At 41.4% G+C, this 23,319-nt stretch overlaps 3 protein-coding genes and 1 pseudogene across 7 annotated transcripts in view; 3 read left to right on the forward strand and 1 right to left on the reverse strand.

Moving 5' to 3' along the window:
- LOC126563774 (serine/threonine-protein phosphatase 6 regulatory ankyrin repeat subunit B) overlaps positions 1-4,862 on the forward strand; it is a 42,257-nt gene extending 37,395 nt beyond the window's left edge. Inside the window, exons 14-17 of one of the 5 annotated variants that reach the window (XM_050220503.1) lie at positions 520-731; positions 2,118-2,246; positions 3,684-3,816; positions 4,595-4,862. In XM_050220503.1, the coding sequence (XP_050076460.1) occupies positions 520-731; positions 2,118-2,246; positions 3,684-3,816; positions 4,595-4,854 (734 nt within the window). In that variant the 3' untranslated portion in view covers positions 4,855-4,862. Of the gene's footprint in view, positions 1-519; positions 732-1,030; positions 1,296-2,117; positions 2,247-3,683; positions 3,817-4,591 lie in introns of all 5 variants that reach the window. The other 4 variants (XM_050220504.1, XM_050220501.1, XM_050220502.1 and 1 more) reach the window with 4 other exon arrangements.
- Positions 1-23,319, reverse strand: part of LOC126565520 (transmembrane protein 242) — a 479,972-nt gene that overhangs the window by 435,360 nt on the left and 21,293 nt on the right. The gene's annotated exons all lie outside the window — the stretch shown is intronic.
- Positions 7,367-8,923, forward strand: LOC126564701 (endochitinase-like; annotated as a pseudogene).
- Positions 17,414-23,319, forward strand: part of LOC126565848 (T-box protein H15-like) — a 50,525-nt gene continuing 44,619 nt past the window's right edge. The window contains exon 1 of the mRNA XM_050223057.1: positions 17,414-17,704. Coding sequence (XP_050079014.1) covers positions 17,464-17,704 — 241 coding nt within the window. The 5' untranslated portion in view covers positions 17,414-17,463. The remainder of the gene's footprint in view (positions 17,705-23,319) is intronic.

A 23,319-nucleotide genomic window follows, 5' to 3' on the forward strand; every position in this document is an offset into this window, starting at 1 on the left:
GTTTCTTGTTCTGTTCTGTTAATTTTTATGTTAATTTTTCAACTTTAGCTTCTTCTTATTTTACTTCTATTTTGCTGTTTCCTCTTTCAAATTTCATGTCCTTTCATGTACAATGTTTAGTGATTTTATTGCCCGACCTAGAATTTGTTGCACCTCGTCTATGCACCTTGCTTTCGTACCTGTTCATACACACACACACACGCACACTCTTTGTGAACTGCATCCACACATCAGCACGAGCACCCAATTTGAAGTTTCGCACCCAAACGTTGGAGATTGGAACACTTCTACCGGACGCCGAACGTGGACGACAAGCGCAGCTACAGCAACACCGATAAGCGGGCTTAGGGCACACAGAAGTAGTAGGTAGCGCCATAGTACCGTACAGGACATCCCAGGAGGACACGGGACGCGTAACAAACCAGGACAACCAGGACGGAACGGGGGAAAAAAAAACTCGAGCACCCGTTCGCCATCTCACTCACACGAAACACTCTCTCTAACCCTACTCGGTTCCAGTTCCGATGACGCCGATCATCGCCTTCGAGCGGCTGTTCTTCGCCGTGTTTGGGCAAACGTCACCGGACGACATCAACTCGCAGCGCTCGTCCCGTCCCGAGTGGACGGAAAATTTGTTCAAAATAGTATTTGGCATTTATATGTTAGTCTCCGTAGTAGTGCTCATTAATCTTCTTATCGCTATGATGTCGGATACCTATCAACGCATCCAGGTTAGTTTGTATGTGTGCTAAAGTGCTGTTTCTTCTCTTTTCTTTTCTCTCTTTCTCTCTTTCTCTCTCTCTCTCTCTTTTCTCTTTTTTCTTCCCATTTGTTTAAACATAAAAATATTTTTAAAAAACCAATATGACGCATGCCGCGAACATTTACATTTTACACTGAAACAACACACTGATTGGCGTTGACAACGTGGGACCGTATGTGAGGGGTGGAAATCAAACCAACACTAACACCAACACTGTAACTCGAACACGAAAATCTTAAATTCCGGACTGTTTTTTCTTAAATACGCCAACCTCAACACGAACAAACAATCGCCAACAACAGTGCGCATGAATCCCATACTGTCATTTGAGCTGCTCTTTTTCGCTGTATTTGGTCAAACTACCACCGATCAAACACAAATTGATAAAATGACACCGAATACAACACGAACGCAACCCTATTGGACTGAGTACTTGTTTAAAATTGTATTTGGCATTTACATGTTGGTATCAGTTGTTGTACTTATCAATCTGCTCATTGCTATGATGTCTGATACGTATCAGAGAATTCAGGTATCATTGTCAATTAAATGTTCAAAGTGTTTCACCCTGTTATCCATCCCACCTTTCCACCGTTCCCTTTTGTTCGTACAGTATCTCCTTGTTCTGGGTTTTTGTTTTATGTTGATGTTTCCCTAAGTAGTTTTCCCATTTTTCCTTCATTCACCGTTGGATCCTTAACACAGCTTCCCACACTTAACGTCCCCGGTTTTGAACATTTCCGTTTGTAGTTTATTCTGGTAAGGGCGCACACGCTCTCAATGCGATGGGGATGGATGGAGGTTCTGGTGCAGGTTCTGGTCCATCCGGCCACATCGAATGGGGGGCGCATCGGTGTGGAACGGACGGGCGGGCACGCAGCGTTCCGACCCGCGCCCTTGTGCCCCGGAGGGTGTGCGTGAATATTGACCAAATAGAATGTTTTCGAATCTATGTTTTGCTAAAAATGCTTCCCGCAGCCACCATCTGCTGGCTTTTACTGATGGAGCTTTACACGCTTTTCTTCGGTCCCCTTTTTCCCTTCAGAATCGTTTCAAAGCCATCAATTTTTGCCATCATTTTTAACACAAATATTCCACACAATGTAATACAGAGTAATTCCGTTTTGTTTACATTTACATTCGAAGTTTATTTTTCATTTGATTTCCGAATTCGATGGATTACTCCAACAGTAATGTTATGTTTTGTAATTTCCCTGAATCGTGTGACCAATCACACTGAACCCCTTTTTCCATTCAAAAGAAAAATGCAAACCAACCGACGTTTCATAACACTGTCTGATGTGATATTTTCTCACCTTTTCCCAACCAATCGTGTCATCACGGCACATTCTAGGCACAATCGGATATTGAGTGGAAGTACGGTTTGTCGAAGCTGATCCGTAACATGCACCGAACATCGACGGCACCTTCACCGATGAACCTCGTCACTACTTGGTTCGTGTGGATAGTAGAGAAAGTGCGGGTAAGTACGGTCCCGTGAAGGGTACCATGCTGGTAAGAAACCATTGTCGCGTCAGATCATTCAACATCATTCGTTCGGTGATAGGTAAGAACGCTTGCGATCAGTTCTATGGAGTCTGATAAACGAGAATTAAAGTCAACATCGCAGCATAATGACCTTGTACATTTTTGTAAGATAAAACGAAAAACTCTTCCTCATGATCATAAAGTTTGTTTTGTACATTTATTTATTCAGGAGGTTTATTGTTTTTTTTTTTTTGCAAAGGAAACTCAGGAACTCAGTTCAACTATATATTCTCGCTTTGCATATATAAATCATACATATTTATAAGAAAAAAACGATGTGAATATTCTGAACTCAAAGCTCTATATTGATTTAACGTGTGCATTAACAAAGGCTTTTGACAGATAACTTCTGACGTCCTTCAATCTTGTTATGGTTGAGTCATTTATAAAATTTCTTAGCAAATCTGCATTGGGCTTGTTCTTTTAGTAGGGCAGGCTATCGATAACCATAACAGAGCCATAAGGAGAGTCACGAATTCTTTTGGAGTTGACCATAATTTGGAGCAAATTCGAACGGGAGCAAAATCTTCACATGAAGTTCGTTTAAAAATTCACTCTTGTGTGACTCTGCCGACATTAACTTTAGGACTAAAATTTGAGGTTGTCTTTCCGCTCTTAGGCATCTTAGGACATTAAGTACTTGGTCTTGAACTTGAATGTCAAAATGATTCCTCACTTTCTTTACAGTCCAGATGAAAGAGAAACTGTAATCAATTTTGATAATGATGATGATGATGTCCCACCTTATACTCATTCACAGGATTGAGATGAAAGAATGATCTAAAGATACTGTTAAAATATTAAAATAGAGGCCATGAATCTAGCCTAGCGTGTTCAGTCGCAATCGATCCTGCCGTACAATCATGTCAGGGACCCTACAACTGCAAGACTAGTTAGAGTACAGCGAAGCAGTGACATTAGTCTGAGGCTAGAGTCACTGCTCGATCGTACGATTCTTGGATGTACAATCTTGGACGGGGTTTGACAGATTCTGGTCGTGCAACAAACTGTCATCAATCAGTTTCATAGTTTCTTGAGGACTAGGCCTAAAAGTACAACAATACAGCCAGGCCATCTTAACAAAATGAAACAAGACTTCTATTACGTTGTTGCTTAAAATTTGACAGGCTTGGCTCAACAAATTATTGCCGGATAATCAACATACTCGAAAAAGAATTTCAAAAAGTTTTTTTAATGCACATGTTAGTACAAATTAAAAATTCCCCCCCTAGCAAGAAGAGCTTTCCGAGTTCCATTAATCACATCCTTTCAACTCATATACTACTGCATGCAACGACTTGCTTCAGCCCGCGATACGTCCCACAATGTCACGATCACGCCATCAAATCCTTAACTTCTCTATCCTCAACAGGCACGTATTGTGAAGAAGAAACGACCGTCGCTGGTGCAGATGATGAATCTTCACCGTGGACAGCAGAGTCCGCGCACCAAAGCCGGCGCCAAATGGTTGTCGAAAGTGAAGAAAGGTCAGGTGGCTCCTAAAGGTGTGCACAGTAGCGACAGCATGCGCTTGTCTGGTTTTACTAGATTCTATTTCGTAGCGATTTCGTTTACATAATGGAGTACTATGTTGGGCTTTTCGTTTACAATTACGCTTTGATGGTGCGCTTCGAGCGTCGAAACTTGCAGCGTTGTAAGTTGCGATCGAGAGCAGTACGGATCGAGGCTTTTTGTTTGATTTGCTAGCGTGCTGGGTTGGTGATGCTGGTTTTCGTCAGCGTCATTTTGGCTTTCCTAAATAGAAAAATAGATTTATAGACTCTTTAAGGACTCTTTAAACTTCAGTATCTTCAGTTGTAAGTACTAGCATATGTAATGCGTGTTGGAGTATCTTGTGGTATGTTACTGTCATCTAGTGTGTGTGTGTGTGCTGCGAAGTGTGATCATGTTACAATCATTTCGATCAAAGTGTTCTGACGAACAGTTCATTTAGAATTATTTCGTAGTTCGGAAATCAAATAAACAATCATTCAAACGATCAGTTTGATGTAGAACTGTTGTAGTTCCGTAGTAAATTAAAACGTCCATTAGAAGTTAACTGAGTAATGATTAGCGATGATTAAAGTTGAAAAAGTTGACAGCACCAACAACGATACTCTCGGCCTTGTCGATCGTGATCTCCTCTAGATCCGATTGGCAACTCAGGCCACTTGCCCGGTTCAACTAGCCCAACAGACATGACTTACACGTGTTTTCGATTCTTTTCCATCTCCCGCAAACTCATCCTTTCAACCGTTGATCGGCTCGCCACTCGGTCAGCAGACTCGACAGCACTTTCCGTTATGCATCTGTCTCCTCTTGGCTCGCAAGTCAGTTTCACCACTGTCAATACGACCCGAATCGAGAACGTTGCGGACTGGGAAGCGATCTCGAAGAAGTACCGTGCGCTGGTCGGTCACGACTCGGAGGACGGTGGCTCGATGAAGGACTCGGAGGGCGATAATCACTCGACCAACAATGGGCCGGGCGGCGGCAACGATCAGCAGCAGATGGGTAACAATGTCAACGCGAACAAGGTGTAGTAAGCAAGGCGTCGGCTCATCCGTAACCTAAACGACTAAACTACAAACTGCCAATCCGGACTGATGGTGACGACTACTTTCGCAAAAGAAAAACGTATCGTGATGTCCCACGTGCTGCCAGCGGAAGGCGGTTGCGGTTGCAAACTATGTAGAATAGCAGGGCGTCGACATATTGGAGGAGTCGAACTGTAGAAAGCAAATTGTAGGTAGATAGTAAAAGCGAAAATTGCGGGCACGTTGGACACATTTTGTCCGGGCAGAATGTAAATATAGGTTCGATTTTTTACCACCTTCGTGTAATAAGGAAGCGAGTGCGGCTGGTCTGGAAGTAACTAGGAGGAGTTTTGACCAGAGTCCGCATTATGGGTTTTTTTGTAAAATGTTTCGATTCAGTTTGCTGTGTTTAACTTTACTGTAGATGAGTAAGGAAACGCTACCTAGATAAGGCTACGCTGTAAAAAGGACAAAGAAAACAACTACGATTGCACACGCGGGTGATTGAAATTGCAGGATGCAAGGAAGGAAACAATCCTTTCCCTGGTTGTGTTTTATTCCATGTAGATAATTCAAATGACAGATTGTTTGTTTGGTTCGTTTTGCGGTATGTTAGGTGAAGGTTTTGTATGCGAAACAAAAAGAAATTCAATCGACCTGGGCCTCTCTGTTCATTCGGCGACGCAATGTTGTGAGTGGAAAATTATATGAAAAAACAGATGGAAAATATATTTTCTAAAATTGTATATGTTGTATGATAATTGTATTGATGAGGTTGAGATGTTGTTTTGTGTTTTTCCCCTTGCTGAAAGTGAGGGTTTTTGATATTTTTCAAACAAGAGATGAGAGATGTAGACTACTTTTGATGCAGAAGGGCTACGTCTTCAAGCATTTCAGAATCATAAGTACGGCGAAAATACGGACAATCTTTACAGGAACACAGCTTATACCCACAATGAACAACTAAGCAAGAAGGCTTCATAAAAACACTAAGAGTTTTTTAACTTTGACGATCATTGTCCTGTTAATGGTTATTTTGTTTGTGCCTTATCTTTTATACTCACTAAAGTCTCTTCCTCTCAAAATTCCTTTTTATTTAAGCACATGTTTATCATTCCCGTTAAATTTTAAACAAAAACTTTGTCAACGAAAAAAAAGCTCATGGAATGGCCGTTTTTTCATTTGTTCTAATAGATGCATGCATCTTGCATACCACCAGGGGCATACAAATTCATAAGTTCGATAGTTCACGTATAGGTGGCGCTTCTACGTAAGAAGCTACGCGATGGCAATTATGTTGTTTCATGAAACAGAAGATTTTTACATCGTTGTTAAATGTTATTTTTAATTATTTTTTTTATAAACACTTACTTTATTGTAAAACATTTCTTGTTCCAGAATTTATTTTCTTTAAATAATTTAAATCGTGTTCAAGACCATTTGGAATAATTCTATCAAAAGCAACGAAGATTATGGGCTACACAGACTGCAAAGTAGAAAAAAGGGGAATCTGGATGATAATTTTAGTAATATTGTGAAGTTTTGAATGAAAGAAATTTATAATGCATTGATAGACAATTTAGTTTATCAGACTGCAGAGTGTTGTTCATTAGGATGCCTATCATATAGGACAATGTATACAACAGCAATCAGTCCTGAACTCAGGTGATGTATTTAAACAGCGCATATTGAAGGTGTGTTATTTTCTTCTACGACTTCTTTTTGTAAGAAAGACAGCAGAAAGTACGAGATGCCGTTTTTTTTTCTTTTTCATTGTTTTTGTATCCTCAAAGCGAAAACAATTACCTTGTTGGATTAATGGATAACTAAAAAGCTAAACCAGTTAACTATGTAAAGCTCAGCTGAAGAGACAAGTTCATATGTGCCCTGTGAATTAACTTTTCAATCTCACTTTGATAACACATTTAAAGAAATTAGAATAGTAATTCACTAATATTTTAAGAAAAATTTAATCAACAATATTTTGTATTTGGTTAACAATACGGCACTGGACCGTCATAATTAATTATAAATTTTGTATTTGGTCATTGACAACCAAGTAAATATGTTTAAAGTCAACATAATTTGGAAGCAACTAACATTTTTGTTGTGTATTTTCAGTAAACATTATCTACACGTAGGCACTGCATTAAAAAAATATGATCAATAAAATTCCACACGGCGGTGAGCCGTCATACTGCAAGTAAATTAAATAAATAAATAAGCAAATTGAAAAATTATAAGAAAATCTTATGATTTCTTTGACCATAACCATGACCATATTCCATCAAGAGACAATGCGTTGAATTCATTGTATTCATCATGCATCTACCAACGGTTCCAATCATCTTCAAACCAACACACAAAAAAGGCATAAGAACATAACGTCCACGTGCGTCAGCACACGCATCTGGTCGCAGATTCTTCACACGATTGATTTATTTTGTTTGATTTCCTATTCGCATTGACCAAACCCCAACCGGTTGGCGTCCGACGCCGGGAACAGGTTTTTGGTGGAATGTGTTTTTTAGCGTCTCGTAGCCAGCTTTAGTCAGAGATGTCATCGCATCACAGCGACAGTTATTTGTGGACAATCGAACATATTGCACAGCATCATTTGGCTTCCCAGATATTAACGATGAGTCAAGATTTTAAGGTGCAAGGGATGGGGTGGATAATACTGCTACTAGTGTTTGTGGTTGGCCTCTTCGATCTGACCAATGCACAGGGGAAAAAGTTCGCCTGCAGTTACTCTCCAACTAAAGCGAATTCGATTGGATACCAACCGGAGTACATACCGCTCGAGCTTTGCACACACGTGATCTTCAAATCGTTTGACTTTCCCAGTTTCGTCGGTCGTCAGATGCTGTTTAGTGTAAGTTCATGTGATTCGAAATCGTGTAAGAATTCCGCTTATAGACGAACTGTCTTGCGTTGCAGGATAACAACAAGATAGCATTCAGCCGAGTGCTTACAAGTGTACGAAAACGATCGAATGCGGTACGTGTTGTCGCATCCATCAGTGGATCCTCCCGAGACTTCACCTCCACATCGGGTACGTTGGTGCGAAGGAAAGCGTTCGTACAAGCCGCTGTCGCATTGCTGCTTGAGCTGGATGCTGATGCTATTGAGCTTAACTGGAGCACTAGCTACTCGTCGGGTTTAGCGACCGATCGTGTTACGATGGTGTCGCTACTGCAAGACTTACGGCAGGCGGTGAATTCTGCCAGCAAGAGCATCAAAAATCGTAACCGTGAGCTGTGGTTCCGTGCATCCCTTCATCCGAACGTCATTTCCCAAATGTACAACGTGTTCGACGTTTGTGATCTGGTCGATCATGTGACGCTTGATCCAAATACGGTAGATAATTTGGAAAACGCACACGCACCGTTGTACAGCACACCGATTGTGCTGCCCGCGGCAGCAGCGCAATTCGCAAAAATATTTGGAAGCGTCATCGATCCTGGGACTGGTTTCGTAAGTAAATGGAATGTAAGCAAAGGGTTCGTACTGCAACTCTGTTGCTTTTCTTCTCCAGTACACCACTACCCAGCGCTGGATAGATGACGGATGTCCTCCGAAGAAACTTTTACTTGGCATTGGGTTGCACGGCATCCGTAAGGATTATTCCGCAAATCTGAATGCGTTGGTCGGTGACAGAGCGACTATAGGATCTGCCGAAGCGAAACACTTAGAGCATTATGAGGTATACTCAATTTCTTTTATGTCTAATTTTTGCGTAACTTAAAGCTTTAATTGTTCTGATTCACAGCTTTGTAATACAATACGTGAGGCAGGTTGGAGTTATGGGTGGGATCAGTATGGATTGATGCCGTATGCGACGAGAGGGTTACAGAACGGAATGGTAGAGCGTGTCAGTTACGAGGATCTGAACTCGTTACGCTACAAGATGGATATGGTGGCGGAGAAGCGTTTCGGTGGCATCTACATAGATTATGTGCACTCGGATGATATCTATGGAAGATGTGGTCAGGCGTATTCGCTGACGAGCTATTTATCTAGCAGGGTGCGTTCGATTCCTTCCGATATTGGATTTGCGATTGAATGGAACTGACTTGGTTCCATTCAATGGAACCAGTATGTGTCACGCCTGAGACGATCGTTCAAAAAGGATTTAACAAAATTGAAATGAAGGATACAACAAATGAGCCTCACCCTTTCACTACAGTTTCAAGTTGACAAGGTTCTTGCAAGTGCTGCTTTAAAAAACTCTGTAAAGCATTTCTTCAACGAATAAATAATGCAATTTTTTAAATATTGGTTTTTACTCATTGAAACGAGCATAAAGTCAGTGATTTCAGTTTCAGATCAAATGGACCGCAATCAAAGTTCATTCAGAACGTCCCAAAGAGGATACGAGAAGCAAGAAATCTAGAAATGACAGATCAAAGCCTCTCGATTATAAGAATTATTTGCACGGTACGCGCAGAGAAGTCGTTGCAATACATAAAACTAGAACTTATTATACTTTACAACATAAACATAAGAATTTAACGGTGGATTTTGAGGATTTTAAATTAAAGAAGCGATCTAGTTTTCTTACACATATCTAAACAGAGGTCATGAGCATCTTTGTATATTCTGTTAGCAGAGAATTCTGTGGTCGTTGCGTATGGTTAGGAGCATAATAACTTAAACTCAATAGTAGCTCAGGTATATCAATTACAGCTTTCATTCTCCTTTCAAGTTTATTACCGAAAACTGCTGCCGTCTGCTGCCTGTGTATCACTACTGCTCTTTAGTTCGGTCTGTGGTGGAATACTCATCCGTGGTGTGGTGGCCTATATCGGCACGCTCGTAGGCTCGCCTGGAATCCATCCAGCGGAAATTTACACGGTTTGCGCTGCGTGGCTCCAGGAGGTTGTAGTCCAAGTGGACTATAATGGACGTTGTGTGTTACTTGACCTGGAGACTTTTTGTTGCAGGACTACTTGACAATTGCATCGATTCGCCGGCTAGATCGCTTCGTACTCGTTCTTTTCTTGACGTAGGAGAATGCCGTACTCGTTTTGGCGCCTCTGATCCGTTGCTCGTCATGGGTCGCGAATTCAACTCCGTGTATGATCGTTTTGAGCCAGACCTGTCGCGCTCTCCGTTCCTTGATTGTATACGTACAGTGTCAAAAAAGTCGCCGTTGAATTCAATATAATAAAATAACAAACAATAACAATTAAAAGCAGTCAGATCTCATAATATTGGATGCTGCTCTAAATTCAACTTTACGGTTGTAATTGCTATTCTAGTGAACTTTTTTTGAATACGTATTAAATGTGCGAACTAACAAGTTGTTAGTATGTGTTGACCATATTTGAACATTGAATTTTATTGTACACAATTCAGGATCATTAAAATCAGAGGTCACACGATAAATTTATCTATGTGGCCGTTATGATTTTTACTGCGTACTGCTCATGGAACGAGAGTGAGGAGCTAAGCATTGTACCTAGATCCTTAATGGCTAAATAACGCGAGAGGGGTCCAGAATGTAGACTTTTCATATCCCTTATAACGATTAAAACTAAGCACACAACACTTATTGACACGTAATAAAATCAAAGAAATTTGTTCAAACTAAGCTGTAGCTTGGAACATTCGGTCTTATTTCTAACCGTCGTAAAGATTTTACCACTGGCGCTATACGTAAGTGCAGCATGATTTGAAAGCGAAAGCACAAGGCTTTGCTAAACAGAACGAACTAGTTGGGATCAATATTACGTACGACGAACTTTCAAACAGGTATTATTTAAACTGTACGATCCGATTATTGTATATACCAAGCCGACAACATTTCGCGAGCATTATTACACATTGAATATGGTCGAATGCGGCCATAAAATCGTAGCAGAATGCATCGATTTGTGATCGGTCATCGATTGCTTTACCGATATGTTTAGAAACATATCGCTTGGGAACGAACCCGTACTGGCATGATCTAAGATAATACGAACGATTTCTAACTATGGTCTCCTGGCAGTGGCAAATTTAGTTCCTCGGAGGCCCTGCGCGAAGAAGAAATTAGGGATACCCCTAATACATTGAATCTGCTGATCCGGTCCCTTACCCGTTCGGGGCCGCTACTCCGCTTACCTTTAAACCCGCCACTGCTTGATGCACAAGAATTCGAGCACTTTTGCAACAGCTCCTAGGGAAGTTACAACAAAGTAGTTCTTCAAGAAGTCTTCCAGATATTGGTATACTGCAAACATGAACAGGTAATCTGAAAGAGAACTTTAACACTTCAACACGATGATAGCTGATAACCCGTCTGGACCACATAAAAGGGTTAAAGAAAAAATAGTTATAACACATTATCATCTGCTACAAACAATGCGATTAATAGAAAGACTACACAAAAAACGATCATAATTCTGTTAAAACATTTTGTTTGAATTCTTCTTGATTATTATTAGATTCACCATGCGGCAAATCTTGTAGAAGATAGCTGAACAGCAGTTGAACACGTACCATCTCTTCATGAGCTCTTTTGGAATCTCGACCAAACTGATCAGGCTTGTTAGAATGATCATCACCAACGTCCCATGCCAGGTGAAGATGGATGGAAAACTCTCAGGGTCCTTTGCTGCCACCAAAGGCCTGCGTCAGGAAGATGGGCTCGCCTGTCTCCTATTCAACTTCGCGCTAGAGAGAGCCATCCGTGACTCGGAGGTGGAGACTTCGGGAACCATCTTCTATAAGTCAACTCAGATCCTAGCATATGCTCATGATATAGACATCAATGGTCTGCGGCTCTCGCAGATAGCAGAGGCCTGGACCAAAGGATCGAGCAGGCGGCAGAAAACCTCGGGTTGTCGATTGACGAGGCAAAGACCAAATTGATGGTGGCACCATCAGCGGCCCTACTATGAAATCCGGAACTACGTGCCGGGGTGATGTACCGATAGGTGACCGCAAATTTAAAGTCGTTCAAAAGGATACTCTTAGCCAGCCGGTCATTCTACAGCCTGAGGAAACATCTCACCTCAAAAAACCTGTCGCGATAGTCGAAGCTGGGACTGTATCGTACCTTTATAGTCCCAGTACTCACATACGCCTCTGAGACATGAACCCTGCCCTATTAGTCGCGTTCGAGAGGAAGATGCTCAGAAGGATCGTTGGCTCCGTATATGTGGAAGGACAATGGAGAAGCCGCTACAATGGCGAGCTGTTCGAACTGTATAACGACCTCACCGTTGTGCAGCGAATTAGGCTCGCCAGGTCTCTGGGCTGGAAAGTTCTTTTAGGCCGTCCACGCGGACAGAAGAGGCGTGGTAGGCCCGGATTGAGGTGTGAGGATGGCGTGGAATCATCCGCCATCAAGGCCGGGATAACGGATTGGCGGACGACGGCGTGGGATCTTAAGCGGTTCCGGATTCTGCTGCGGCAGGCCAAGACTGCAAAGCGGTTGTAGCGCCTGACACGTAAGTAAGTAAGTATTGTTAGATAACTTATTCAATAAATTTTGATTTTTGAGTTTAAGCATCTGAGTGTTTAAACAAAAATAAATGCGATAAATTTTAGTAGATTCAATAAAAAATCATCGAATCGAATGGTTGTAAGAATAGCTCAATATAACCTTGAAGGTGTACATTTGTCGTCATTTTCCTAAAATTTAAGAATTTTTCTGATAAAATTTTGGATTTATTTTTTCCATTAATTACAACCTGGCCGTGCTGCTAAGATTCTATTCTATTATATTAATTATACTGTGACAAAATTTTATCGAAGCCTTTGTGTTGCCTGTTTAAATTAAACCTGTTTAAAAAATACAAGAAAAGACAATATAAGACAAACATTGTTCACGAACGATTTAAAAAGTCCCGATGCCTCGTTTGAGTTGATACAATTATGCAAATGCTATAAAATAACAAATTAAAATAAAACAACTCTACGACGCGTGAGCTCATTAATTTGAAGATTTCTCCAAAGTCCGCCGAAAAAAGTAATCATGATTCTTTTTTACGAGAAAATTTAGAAAAAAAAACTTTCAGCTTACCACACACACACACACACACTCAACCATTGTCCGGGTCTTGACTTTCGGCATCTTTTGGGGGTTTTTTAAATGTACATTACGCTGCTCAGGAACCCATAGCGACCGATATGGAATGGTCATTTGGTGGGAAATTAGCAGCAATTAATGTTGCAGAAAATTAAAAGTATAAAGCAAACAGCTCGCGTGCGTTGAGGTTTTTTATTTGTTGTTGCTCTCGTCAAACGAAACCATCCTCACTAAAGGAGATCCTATTATTTCTGCTGTTTTCTATCAATGGTCGTTGGTAATTTGGCCTCCGGCAGTATGTTTAATTATGCTCGAACGATAGGAATTGGTGGTAGCGTTGCAGTCACCCGTTGAAAATAACAAAACAAAATAATTAATACCAAGAACGTTGTGAATATTTACGATCAATTGCAGCATCGTTGGGCTGCATGTTTGCCTGGAAGCATTAGATGGTTCTGTTCTGTTGTGATGTTTTTGAGAGCGATACAATTACGTGTTTGCCAAATTAAAGACTTTTTTATGGTAAACGAAGTTTTCCCCCAAAGGAGCAAAACAATACGGCTTATCTTGCCACAAGCGTTGTGACAAAGATTTCCGGTGATAAACGTAAAATCTCACTCAATTTGCATACACAAACAAAACGCCCGAAAGCGAGTCTAATTGACAAACGAACAAACAAACAGTCTGCTTGGTTTGCCCAGTTATTAATCTAAAGTGAAACTATTTTCCGCCAACAAGGAATCGGTGGCTTAGCCACCGTCATCTCAATGCACCCTTTGCAGTGCAACCAGGAACCGACAGAATCCACAAAGCAAAAAGCCACATAGGGCACACTCTGTGGGCCAGCTGACGGTGGCCTGGCAGTGTTAAAAATCGTATTTACGGAATTGGGAAATTTAATAAATTTTATTCAAATTTCATAATCCACCGGCGCTTGCAGTGGCGAGAGAAAGCGGCGCTGAAAACAAATTGGTACGTTTTGTGTGAGCATAAATAAATGTCGTCCTTATGTGTATCATCATGTATACACTCGCACACACACACACACATAAATCCCGCCCCGACAGGGTTCGGGGTCACCACCCCTAAACGCTGTGTATTTAGAGCATGGATTCACAACATGGCACCAGCACCCGGGCCTTTCAGAACGGAAGCGCTAGGGGTTGGTCCGGGGGTTGCATGGGTGCAAGGGATGGCGCGGGGTATGCAAATTTCATCCGATCCGATGCCTCTCTAATTTGCCTAAACAAACATTGATTGAAATGTCAGCTTCTTCTGCGTCAGCTCGGCCAAACCATTGCACGCGCACCCTAAATTCCTCTCGTTGGCGTTGTCCGTGGTAACTAGATCTTGCTCGTCACACCGATTATCGTTGTCTGGGGTGAGCGCATGGATTGGCTTTCCAAAACGTTTTGGGGAAAAAAAGTTAGCTGGAAAAAGAGCAACTAGAGAGAGAGAGAGAGAGAGAGAGAGAGAGAGAGAGAGAGAGAGAGAGAGAGAGAGAGAAAGAGCTTCCGAGTAATGACTTATTACAGGGATATTTATTTATGTATGCAAATTAATCAAAACATAAATTGACTTTTCTGTTTGCCGGGCCGGTTGTGGTTGTTAGCTTCGGGGGGGTTTGGTGTCCCACTGTCACAACACATGTCGACAAAAGTCTTTGCTGCTGGTGCTGTTGATGTAAACGTAATGTACAAACATTGACTGATATGTAATAGGTGCGTGAATATGGTTCGTTGAATGTAACGGAGAAGCTTTTGGTAACTTGGGGAGAAGTGTCATAAATAATCTTGCTAAATAGTGCGATTGTTTTTATTTGAGTTTTGAGGCAAACAGAAAGGCTATCCACTGGTACTAACTGAGCGTTGTAATAGTTGTGGTAAAAGAGTCTTTGATTCATAGAGCAGATGTGGATTTTTTTTTGCGAGGTGGGATTTATATCAAATCATATCCAAACTGTTTTTTCAGACTCAGTGTTCACTCTGCTACTATGGTTAAAGGAATTCAGGCCAAGACAACTGGATAACTCGAGATCTTAAGATGAGAAGACAGCTCAAGGCTGTAGTAAAGACACGACTATTCTTCATAAACTCCAGTCAGCGAATACGTTAGTTTTATACACAGTGTATACAGTTATGAAGTTTACAGAAGTTCTATTTACCACACCACTTTAAGGGATGGGTCGTTCGGTGCCAATCTCATGACATGAGAAGACCACCAGAATTTCACGAATCCTTTCACGAATTCGAGGCCAATGATCCTCCTAAGCATCTTCCTCTCGAACACACCTTATGAGTTTCGTCAGTTTTGAGCAAAGTCCATGTCTCAGGCTAACGATTGCCACCTATAGGTGAAGTTTAGGACGACACCGAAGGTGCGAAGAGCCGATTTGTACATCATCTCTGCTTAAATCAGTGTATGTCAGCAGGGTGTTACTTTATGTGTCACCATTATTTTGGTTTTCACCTCGTTAATCTCCAATACTAGGCTTTGTTCTGTCTTTTCGATCCTTTGGTAAGCTTCAGCTGCATAGAAGCGCCATCATTACACATCAGAGCACACCAGCATGAATAATGAAATGTTTTCCAAGAAAGCTAACCTCAATAAGTGTCTTCACATGGCAGGACCCGGTGTTCAAAACCTTACCAGATCGTTTCCCCGTAGCAGAGTGATCTAGAACATCGTTAAGCATAGAATTATTGCATCACCACCACCATCTCCATCTCCAATATACACAAAGTTTAAGCTGCAGTGCAGATCACTTGTTTCATGCAGTGTTTAATATAACTACAGCGTTCGTAGCGGTTCGAATTGAGGCACATGAGTCTAACGTTACTTGTGGAGTCCTTATTAGTTGTAAAAATGAAAAAGAAATTATACTTTTCTGTACGATAACCGATCGATAAGTAAGGAAAATAATTTATAAGAATGAACATTAATTTATGATAATTTTATTCTTTTGGTTAGTAATAATAAGCAAACTGTTTTAGAAATAGACGCAATAAAACAAACTCTACGGATATTCCTAAAATGCTTAAACCATCTATAGCGAGTCTAGCGGCAACTGGAAAAAGCAGCTCCATTATCCTCAGGGACTCTTGTTGACTTGGCACAAGAGAATATTGAAGAACGATAGTGAATGAGAGCAAAATGTAACTTGTGAGCTATAAAGAAGCTGAAGGCAGGACAGTAAAGAAGAAAGGTATCATCGAGTCGCTGACACCGCTCAGTCAACGAACCTTCTCAGAGAATCCAAAGTGAATGTCGGATAAATAACTTTGACGAACAAAGTGAAAAAAAAGATTTCATATGATTTTACGAAATTGAAGAATAAAAACTAACATTTTATTTCTCTTAAAGAAACATCGAATTATAGTTTGAAAGTGTATTAACAAAACCACTCTTTTTGTTATTGTGAGAGGTGTTAAAAGCAAATAACCCCATCCAAAAACCAATCATTCCGATTTTAGCACTTCAGCACGAATTTCCCAACGGAAAAGGGGGAAGTCAGGGTGAGTTATGCTTTCTCACCATTCCTCACCACAGTGAGGGCAACTTTTCCCGTGAGTGACGCGTGTGAGTGCCACTTCCAGTGAGACAGAATGAGCATCCCCTGTTTTCACACCGAATGAGCACCAGCAAAAGAAGGAGAAAACAAAATGGATGACACACACCGCAGTAGGCGGAGTAAAGATGGGAAAACCAGTTTTCTTTGCATTTTCCCCTCTACCGTTTTATCTTTACTGTGGTGGTAGTGGTGGTGCCTAGCGATTTCGCTGCATTTCCTGCAACATAGTGCGGTGTGGTGGTGTGCGTGTGCAGCTAGAGCACCAAATACGGAGCGTGCGCGCCAGTTGGGTTCGAAAGCTCATTCCGAGAACTCGTTGCTGGGAGCAGCGCGTTTGCATCCATCGCTACGCACGCGTTCAATAGTGTAGCCGTTAGAAACAAAAGCAAAAAAGAAAAACGTCATCGCGATAACAATACGCGGCACATCCCACCAACCCCACGCCTTGATCCGTGCGTACTAAGCCGAACCCCGTTGAGCCAAGTAAACAGGTTTCAGCACAAACCGAGAGCCTCACTTGCCTGACGCGTTTGTGAATGAAAACGTGAATTTTTGGTCGTGCTTCAGGTTGAATCCTTTTTTTTCCTCGCAAGCCATAAACAAAAGTGTTGCAGTGTTTAAGGAGCAGAAAAGCCAGCCCAGTGTGCCGAACCGAGTGAATAGTGCCAATAGTTGTGGTTTTAAAAAATGCCGTCGGTGTTTTAAAGACAATCGAAATTTGTCACAATTTTTCTCTTCAACCGTAAGCTTGTGTGAAATATGCCCGTGTGGCTGTGGTGAGTTGTGTTGTTTGCGGGTATTTTTGCTTCGAATCGAACTGTCAACGGTGAACGGGACGCGTAAATCAACCGACAAAATTGAGAGACACAAACGCAAACGGCGTGACCACGCGAGTGTGCCGGTGACAGAGTTGAAGTGTGCGAGACGCGGTGACGCTGGCGGTGCGGGTGTGGCCGGTAGTTCCGCGACCCATTCCCCACAGTCCGGTTCGGGTCGGGATCAGCAGCGGCGACCCGCGCACCGAATGCTGCTGGACCCGGGGACACCCAAGGGTGTGCCGACGGATGATGGGGGACCGGGTGGTCGTGGTGGACCACCAGGTGTGGGGTCAGGGACCGTTAGTACAGCTGCGGCTGCGGCTGCGGCTGCTGCTGCTGCCGCTGCTCTATCGGCGGCCAAGGGTGCGACGGATTTCTCGATAGCTGCGATCATGGCACTGCGGGAGGGCTCCAGCAGGAGCCCTCTGGAAGCAGTTTTCGTAAGTGGCAAGTTTGTTTTCGATTTTCTACCAAATCCCTTCCCCCCTTTTTTGCCTTCTTTCGCTTAATCGTTAGTGGATAGAGTAGGACAAGCCCGAACTGATCTGGTTGTTGTGTGGAAATAGAATTCCGAATGGATTGATTAATTTTGCGTCTCAAGAGTCGTTGCGATATGAAGGGATTAAGCTGGTTTGCTACAATGTCAATGTGGTACATACATTCTTTTCTGGAATGTATTTGTGATGAAAACAAGTATAAAAAAAGAGAAAATTATGTTTTCTGTAACATAATCACATCAAAACCATCGTCTTAAAGGTTACAATGTTGAATATTAAATTTTTCATATTAAAGTAAAGTTAAATTTAAAACCAACAATAAACCAACCGAACAAGTATTAAGTAAAGCAAAATAAACAAATCCAATTGCCTGAATTAAACATAACTAATCAATAAACACACATCATCAGACGTGAACATAAATCAGCTAAATTACTTCACACCAGTAAGGACAGATTCTTCTTCCAGAAGATGATTCATTACATCAAAAACGTTCAATATAAGCTTTCCACCAGCTGATAAGAGAAGGGTGTAATTTATAGAACAATAAGTAAAGTCTTAATTATTCCGAGGCGACACAGGAAATTAGTGCTATCACTGCTCTAATTGGCGTTGACGTGAGTGTTTTGACAGATTACTATTATCCCGCTGAATCCAAACCCAGGCGACCTCACATTTAAGGAGACTAATTTTACAACTAAATTAGATGCTGTTCATTAAACACTCCTAGGCAGCTTAAGGAATCGTTTTCTAGCCTTTTTTTTCTGTATACAACGATCCACTAATGAACCTCATCTAAGGGGAGCTCTCTTTATGTGCACATGCACGGTGCAAAACCTCATCGGTAGGTGGTCGAGTTTTGGGCGCACTTTAATCACCAACGGCTACCACTCAAACTGTCACCGTACGGCGAAACGGACACGGCCATACACAGCAACACAGGACCGCCCTATGTTGACAGTGGCCTCAGCCTTTTATAAGGCGCTGAATGACGTGGGCCGTGACCGGTTGACGGTGGTGTACGAAGGTTGCGAATTCCAGCAGCGGCATCAACCAGAGGAATTTTAACCATTGCATAACACACTGACGCTTCTCATGTGTGCGTGTGTGTGTGTGTGCACATTTATGTTGCAATAGACACCTTAATTGAATTGCGCCAGTCTGGTGGACCACCCACAGTAGCACGGGTTTTAATCGAGCCGATAATCTATTTAAAATTGATTTATTCCCCGGTCTGTGGTATATGTTTATCGGTGGGTGTGTATGTAGGATTGGAATTTGCAGTACACGTGCGTGTGTGAGAGAGAGAGAAAGAGAGCGAGGATGCAGGGCAACAGGATAAAGGGGTTTGGAAGGAGAGTGATATGCAAACAACCGGACAGTAGCCTGTCATAATTCAGGTTGCAATCAGCAGCAAACCGAAGCCCTAATGTTGCGGAATGCGGTGAGTGCGGTGGGAAGCTGAAAGGCTCTAATGAACTCAGCGGGTGGATTTGGTAACGATTTCGTCGATTGGTGGCTGTACGGTGGCAGGGGTTTTGATCAAACGATTTGTGTACGATCTCGGTTGTGTGGTGTTTGTGAACGACACCAAATTCTCAATACGGGATCGGAACTGGAAGGCCTAACGCTTAAGGGATTTCTTCTGCAATTTTTTCACCTAACAAGCAATGATTTGGATCATTAAGAGTATTGAAAAAAAAATTAAAAATATGATCTTTTAGATGTCCTTGATGGTACGTGCACATGAAATTGGCTATTGCATTTATTTATTATTTTTGAAACAAGTTATTATCATTTTGCGTATTTTTTCTAGCTATCAAATAATATTTTTTATCTATTCGAAGTTAAAATAATAGCAAAAATATGTTAAAAAATAATTTTCTGATTTATTATGATATAAAAAGACGAAAACAGCAAAGTTAAGATATTTATTTTAAACCATTAGCATAAATAAAAAGCAATACGGCCTGGCCGTCCTTTACGAATAAAAAAAACATAAATAAAACATCGAAACATACAGACAACAGAAAAGTTAAGACATATAACACAAGATACATTAAGCTACAGCGTTGAAGTACAAAATAATAGCAGCAATAAGATTTGAAATATGTAAGAGAAGATCGATATGGCAACATATTTAAAAAAAATCAATTGGAGCAGAAGATTCAGAGAAAAGAAAATGATTAAAAAGATAAAAAGATAAACAAAATAAATGTCAAAATAATCCTTTAGCTAACCATAAAACTGTAAAAATAATACAATTTATGTTTTCTCCAATCAACTGATAAAATAAAAATGAAAAAGTAAGCAATATAGAAAACATATTCATCATGAAATGAAACAAACAGAGGAAGTAAAGAGCATATTATAGATTGCTTGAAAAAGGGGAAATTAGTAAAATGAAAATAATGGACATTAGTTTATTGTTGGAATCACAATTGGAGCTTACTTTAACAGTATCCCACAATTTTCCAAAGAATATAAAATAAGAGCTTTTAAACAGAAGAATTTGAACCACTCTTCAAAAATTGTACTCAAATTGCGTTGGTGTAATTAGTTTTTCTTTAATTTAATTTTGTCTTTATTCTGTTGGAGTCTCAGTAAGATTTGATTTTCATGATAGGGCGGCCCGGTGGGTTGGCCACAGTGGCACCGGTCTTAAAACGGAAGGATCGGGGTTCAAATCCCATCCGGACCGTCCCCCGTAGTGAGGACTGACTATCCAACTACGTAGCATCGGCAAGTCTAGTAAGTCATGGCCGGCCTTGCCTCGTTGATCGTTAAGTAAAGAAGTAGAAGCAGAAGATGCACAGTAAAATTCTTACGCAGAAAGAAGAACTTCACCCACAAAAATTAAACTCCTTATAAACATTGAGCAAATGAACCACCACAAGCATCCATTAGCATGAAAATTCCCTTCGATAAAATGTGCGTGCCCAACCACTTCACGTGCACAGTACACTTAATTTACTTTGGCGAATTTACCGCCATCGCTGATGAATGCCTCACCTCACCTGATGATGGATTTTGTAAGATTTTATTAGAATTCTCACACCTTCAGGTCGCTGTAGCCGTAGCCGGCACGCAAAACAACGGGCCACCGTACCAATCTGCTGGCATCTGCCGACAATCAGGCAGCCAAACAAAAACCCGTTCAAAGTTTTCTGCATGCTTCCAACCCATTTTCCGACCGATGGTGGTGGTGCGAACAATTCGCACTTTACACAGGTGCCCATCATTATCATTATCGTAAATCGTTGGCACTCCCGAAAGACTACGCGTAGTGCCGGGCTTTCCGGGACCACAGCAAAGGGCTACGAATGGTCTCACACCTCACCGGTCCAAAAGTCAACGTCACTAATACACTGATATGATGTGGAAAAAATGCATGATAAAACACATTTAAAACCTACCCACCATCCCCATTACGTTGGGAAAATAGGAAAACGAAAAGCAGAATCAGTTTCGATTTCCTTCGGCCAACTGAGGGACGTAGAAAAAAAGGGTTACGAGACACAAAGGCGCCCAAGCCGCCCGTTGACAGCGACCAGTTTTCTTTTGCATGCGTGGTGCGTGCGCTGGTACGTGAGCAAGCCGTGTGCGTGTGTAGTGAAGGGATTTTGGGGTTTGAAAACTAAATCCCGGCTCTTGGGGAAATCGGACCGGATCGGAAATGGCCACCAGTTTTCCCTGGCTTTGATGAAAGCCACCTTTTGCTTCTGTTGTGGACGACAAACGCTACCTAACGTTGAGTAATAAAGTGTTGAAAAACTTGCGAGTTTGAGAATTGGGAAGGGTTCCATCGGAGCTGTTTAAACGACTGACTCTACTCGATAAACTGCAGCACCTGCAAACATGTGTTGAAGGATTGTTGGGTCAAAGTGTTACAATGTTTGCTCAAGCCGTTGTTGCGTGTGGGAAAAGTTACGCACAATTCCGGTGCGAAGCATGAACCTTCGAAAACATCAAGCGCTGCGTTGGCTTGTCAATTAAAAATGAGTTGTATCGTCGGTCGGGACTTTATTCATTGCCTGATATGGATCATTGATTGTGTCGATGGTCGAATCGATATTGGTTATTGCTAGTGTGTCTGTGGTTTTCTGCAAACACCTGTCGTAACGAGCGAAAGTGTGAAGTGAACAGTGCGTCACTTCAGGAAAGGCTGATAAATGTTGTCGCTCAGTCTGAAGATGGCATTGGAGAGAAACTTCATTCGGCTGGTGGCTTCCGGTTTGCTACGAAAAACAAAAACCTCTGACTGGCATTAATTTTCACCGATTGAATGTCGCTTTACACTTGATTGGGTTTTATTGAGCACCTTGCCCACACGCTTTGCACCTATTACAGGATCAATAAAAATCGCCCATCATAAAATGGTAGAAATGGAATGGGATTTTTTGTCGTTTTGAACGTCATGGAAAACCGAACAACAGGAAAACAACAAAACCGGAAACAATTATTATATAAACAATGGACATTTTATTGCACTTTCATAAGTTTCACTACACGGGCCAAAATCATTACTAAATAAAGAAAAAGCTCAATAAATAGTAGGAAATCGGTTGGACCGTTTGGTTCCTTTTCGTACGTGTTATCAGGTGCCTCGTGCTGCGTTCACGTATAGTGCTCGAAAGGCAATTCAAGAGTGATTGAATTAGTGGATAAAAGATTGAACAAATGAAGCATTTAAGTTTAAATCAGGTTTTTAAATCTTTTTTGGATAAACATTACATCTGTATCCATTCGGACCTGCGCACAACAACAGAAGTTTTTCACGATAAGGCCATATAGACAGAAGACAAAGATGACAAAATGTCTTATCTAGTCGAGATGTCCTGGAACGAAAAAACGTCTCTTTGATGAATCCTCTTCGAAAACGAAGTCGTTACGTAGGTGATTTTAAAATGACGCGGAGTCTCTGACTACGAAGTACCTTGATAAATGACTGAGATGAACTGATTTCTGCCACAGCGGCAGTTGTACGATGGTTCTTTAGAGAGAGAGAGAGAGAGAGAGAGAGAGAGAGAGAGAGAGAGATCTCCAACGAGATGGCCCTTTTGGCTTCAAAATCTCTTGGAAAGCCTTTGTAATGTAGAATCTCCTAGAACGACGAAGATTTGAAGTGAAAGAGGGCTGTGCAACGAATGGTCTTCAACTACGAGGTTTTTTCCGTAGCAAATGCCAGGGACTCTTACATGAAAAGGACTCTTTAAATGACATACTCCATTGGAAGATGCGGTTTGAGGGAAGAAACATCTTCGACTATTCGACCATTATTCTAGCTAAGAAACTTAACCAAAAGGATCCTCAAACAGGAAGGTTTCTGGTACTGCTCAGTACGATTATTGTTGAAGCCGACATTGTTGTAGAAATGGGAGTACTCAAACTTCGTATAACTAACATCAAATCAATCGGGGATGTTCTAGGACAAGGATGTAATGAGTATTACCTTACATGTACTAAAAATATCTCAAAAATGTGATAAATGTTCTAGCGTACTACAAGTGCACACAGGAAGTACTCAAAGAATCAATAGATGAAGGTTGATGGTTTTCCAAATTT

This window comes from Anopheles maculipalpis, chromosome 3RL, assembly GCF_943734695.1.
Source record: "Anopheles maculipalpis chromosome 3RL, idAnoMacuDA_375_x, whole genome shotgun sequence".
In the NCBI taxonomy this organism is placed as follows: domain Eukaryota; kingdom Metazoa; phylum Arthropoda; class Insecta; order Diptera; family Culicidae; genus Anopheles; species Anopheles maculipalpis.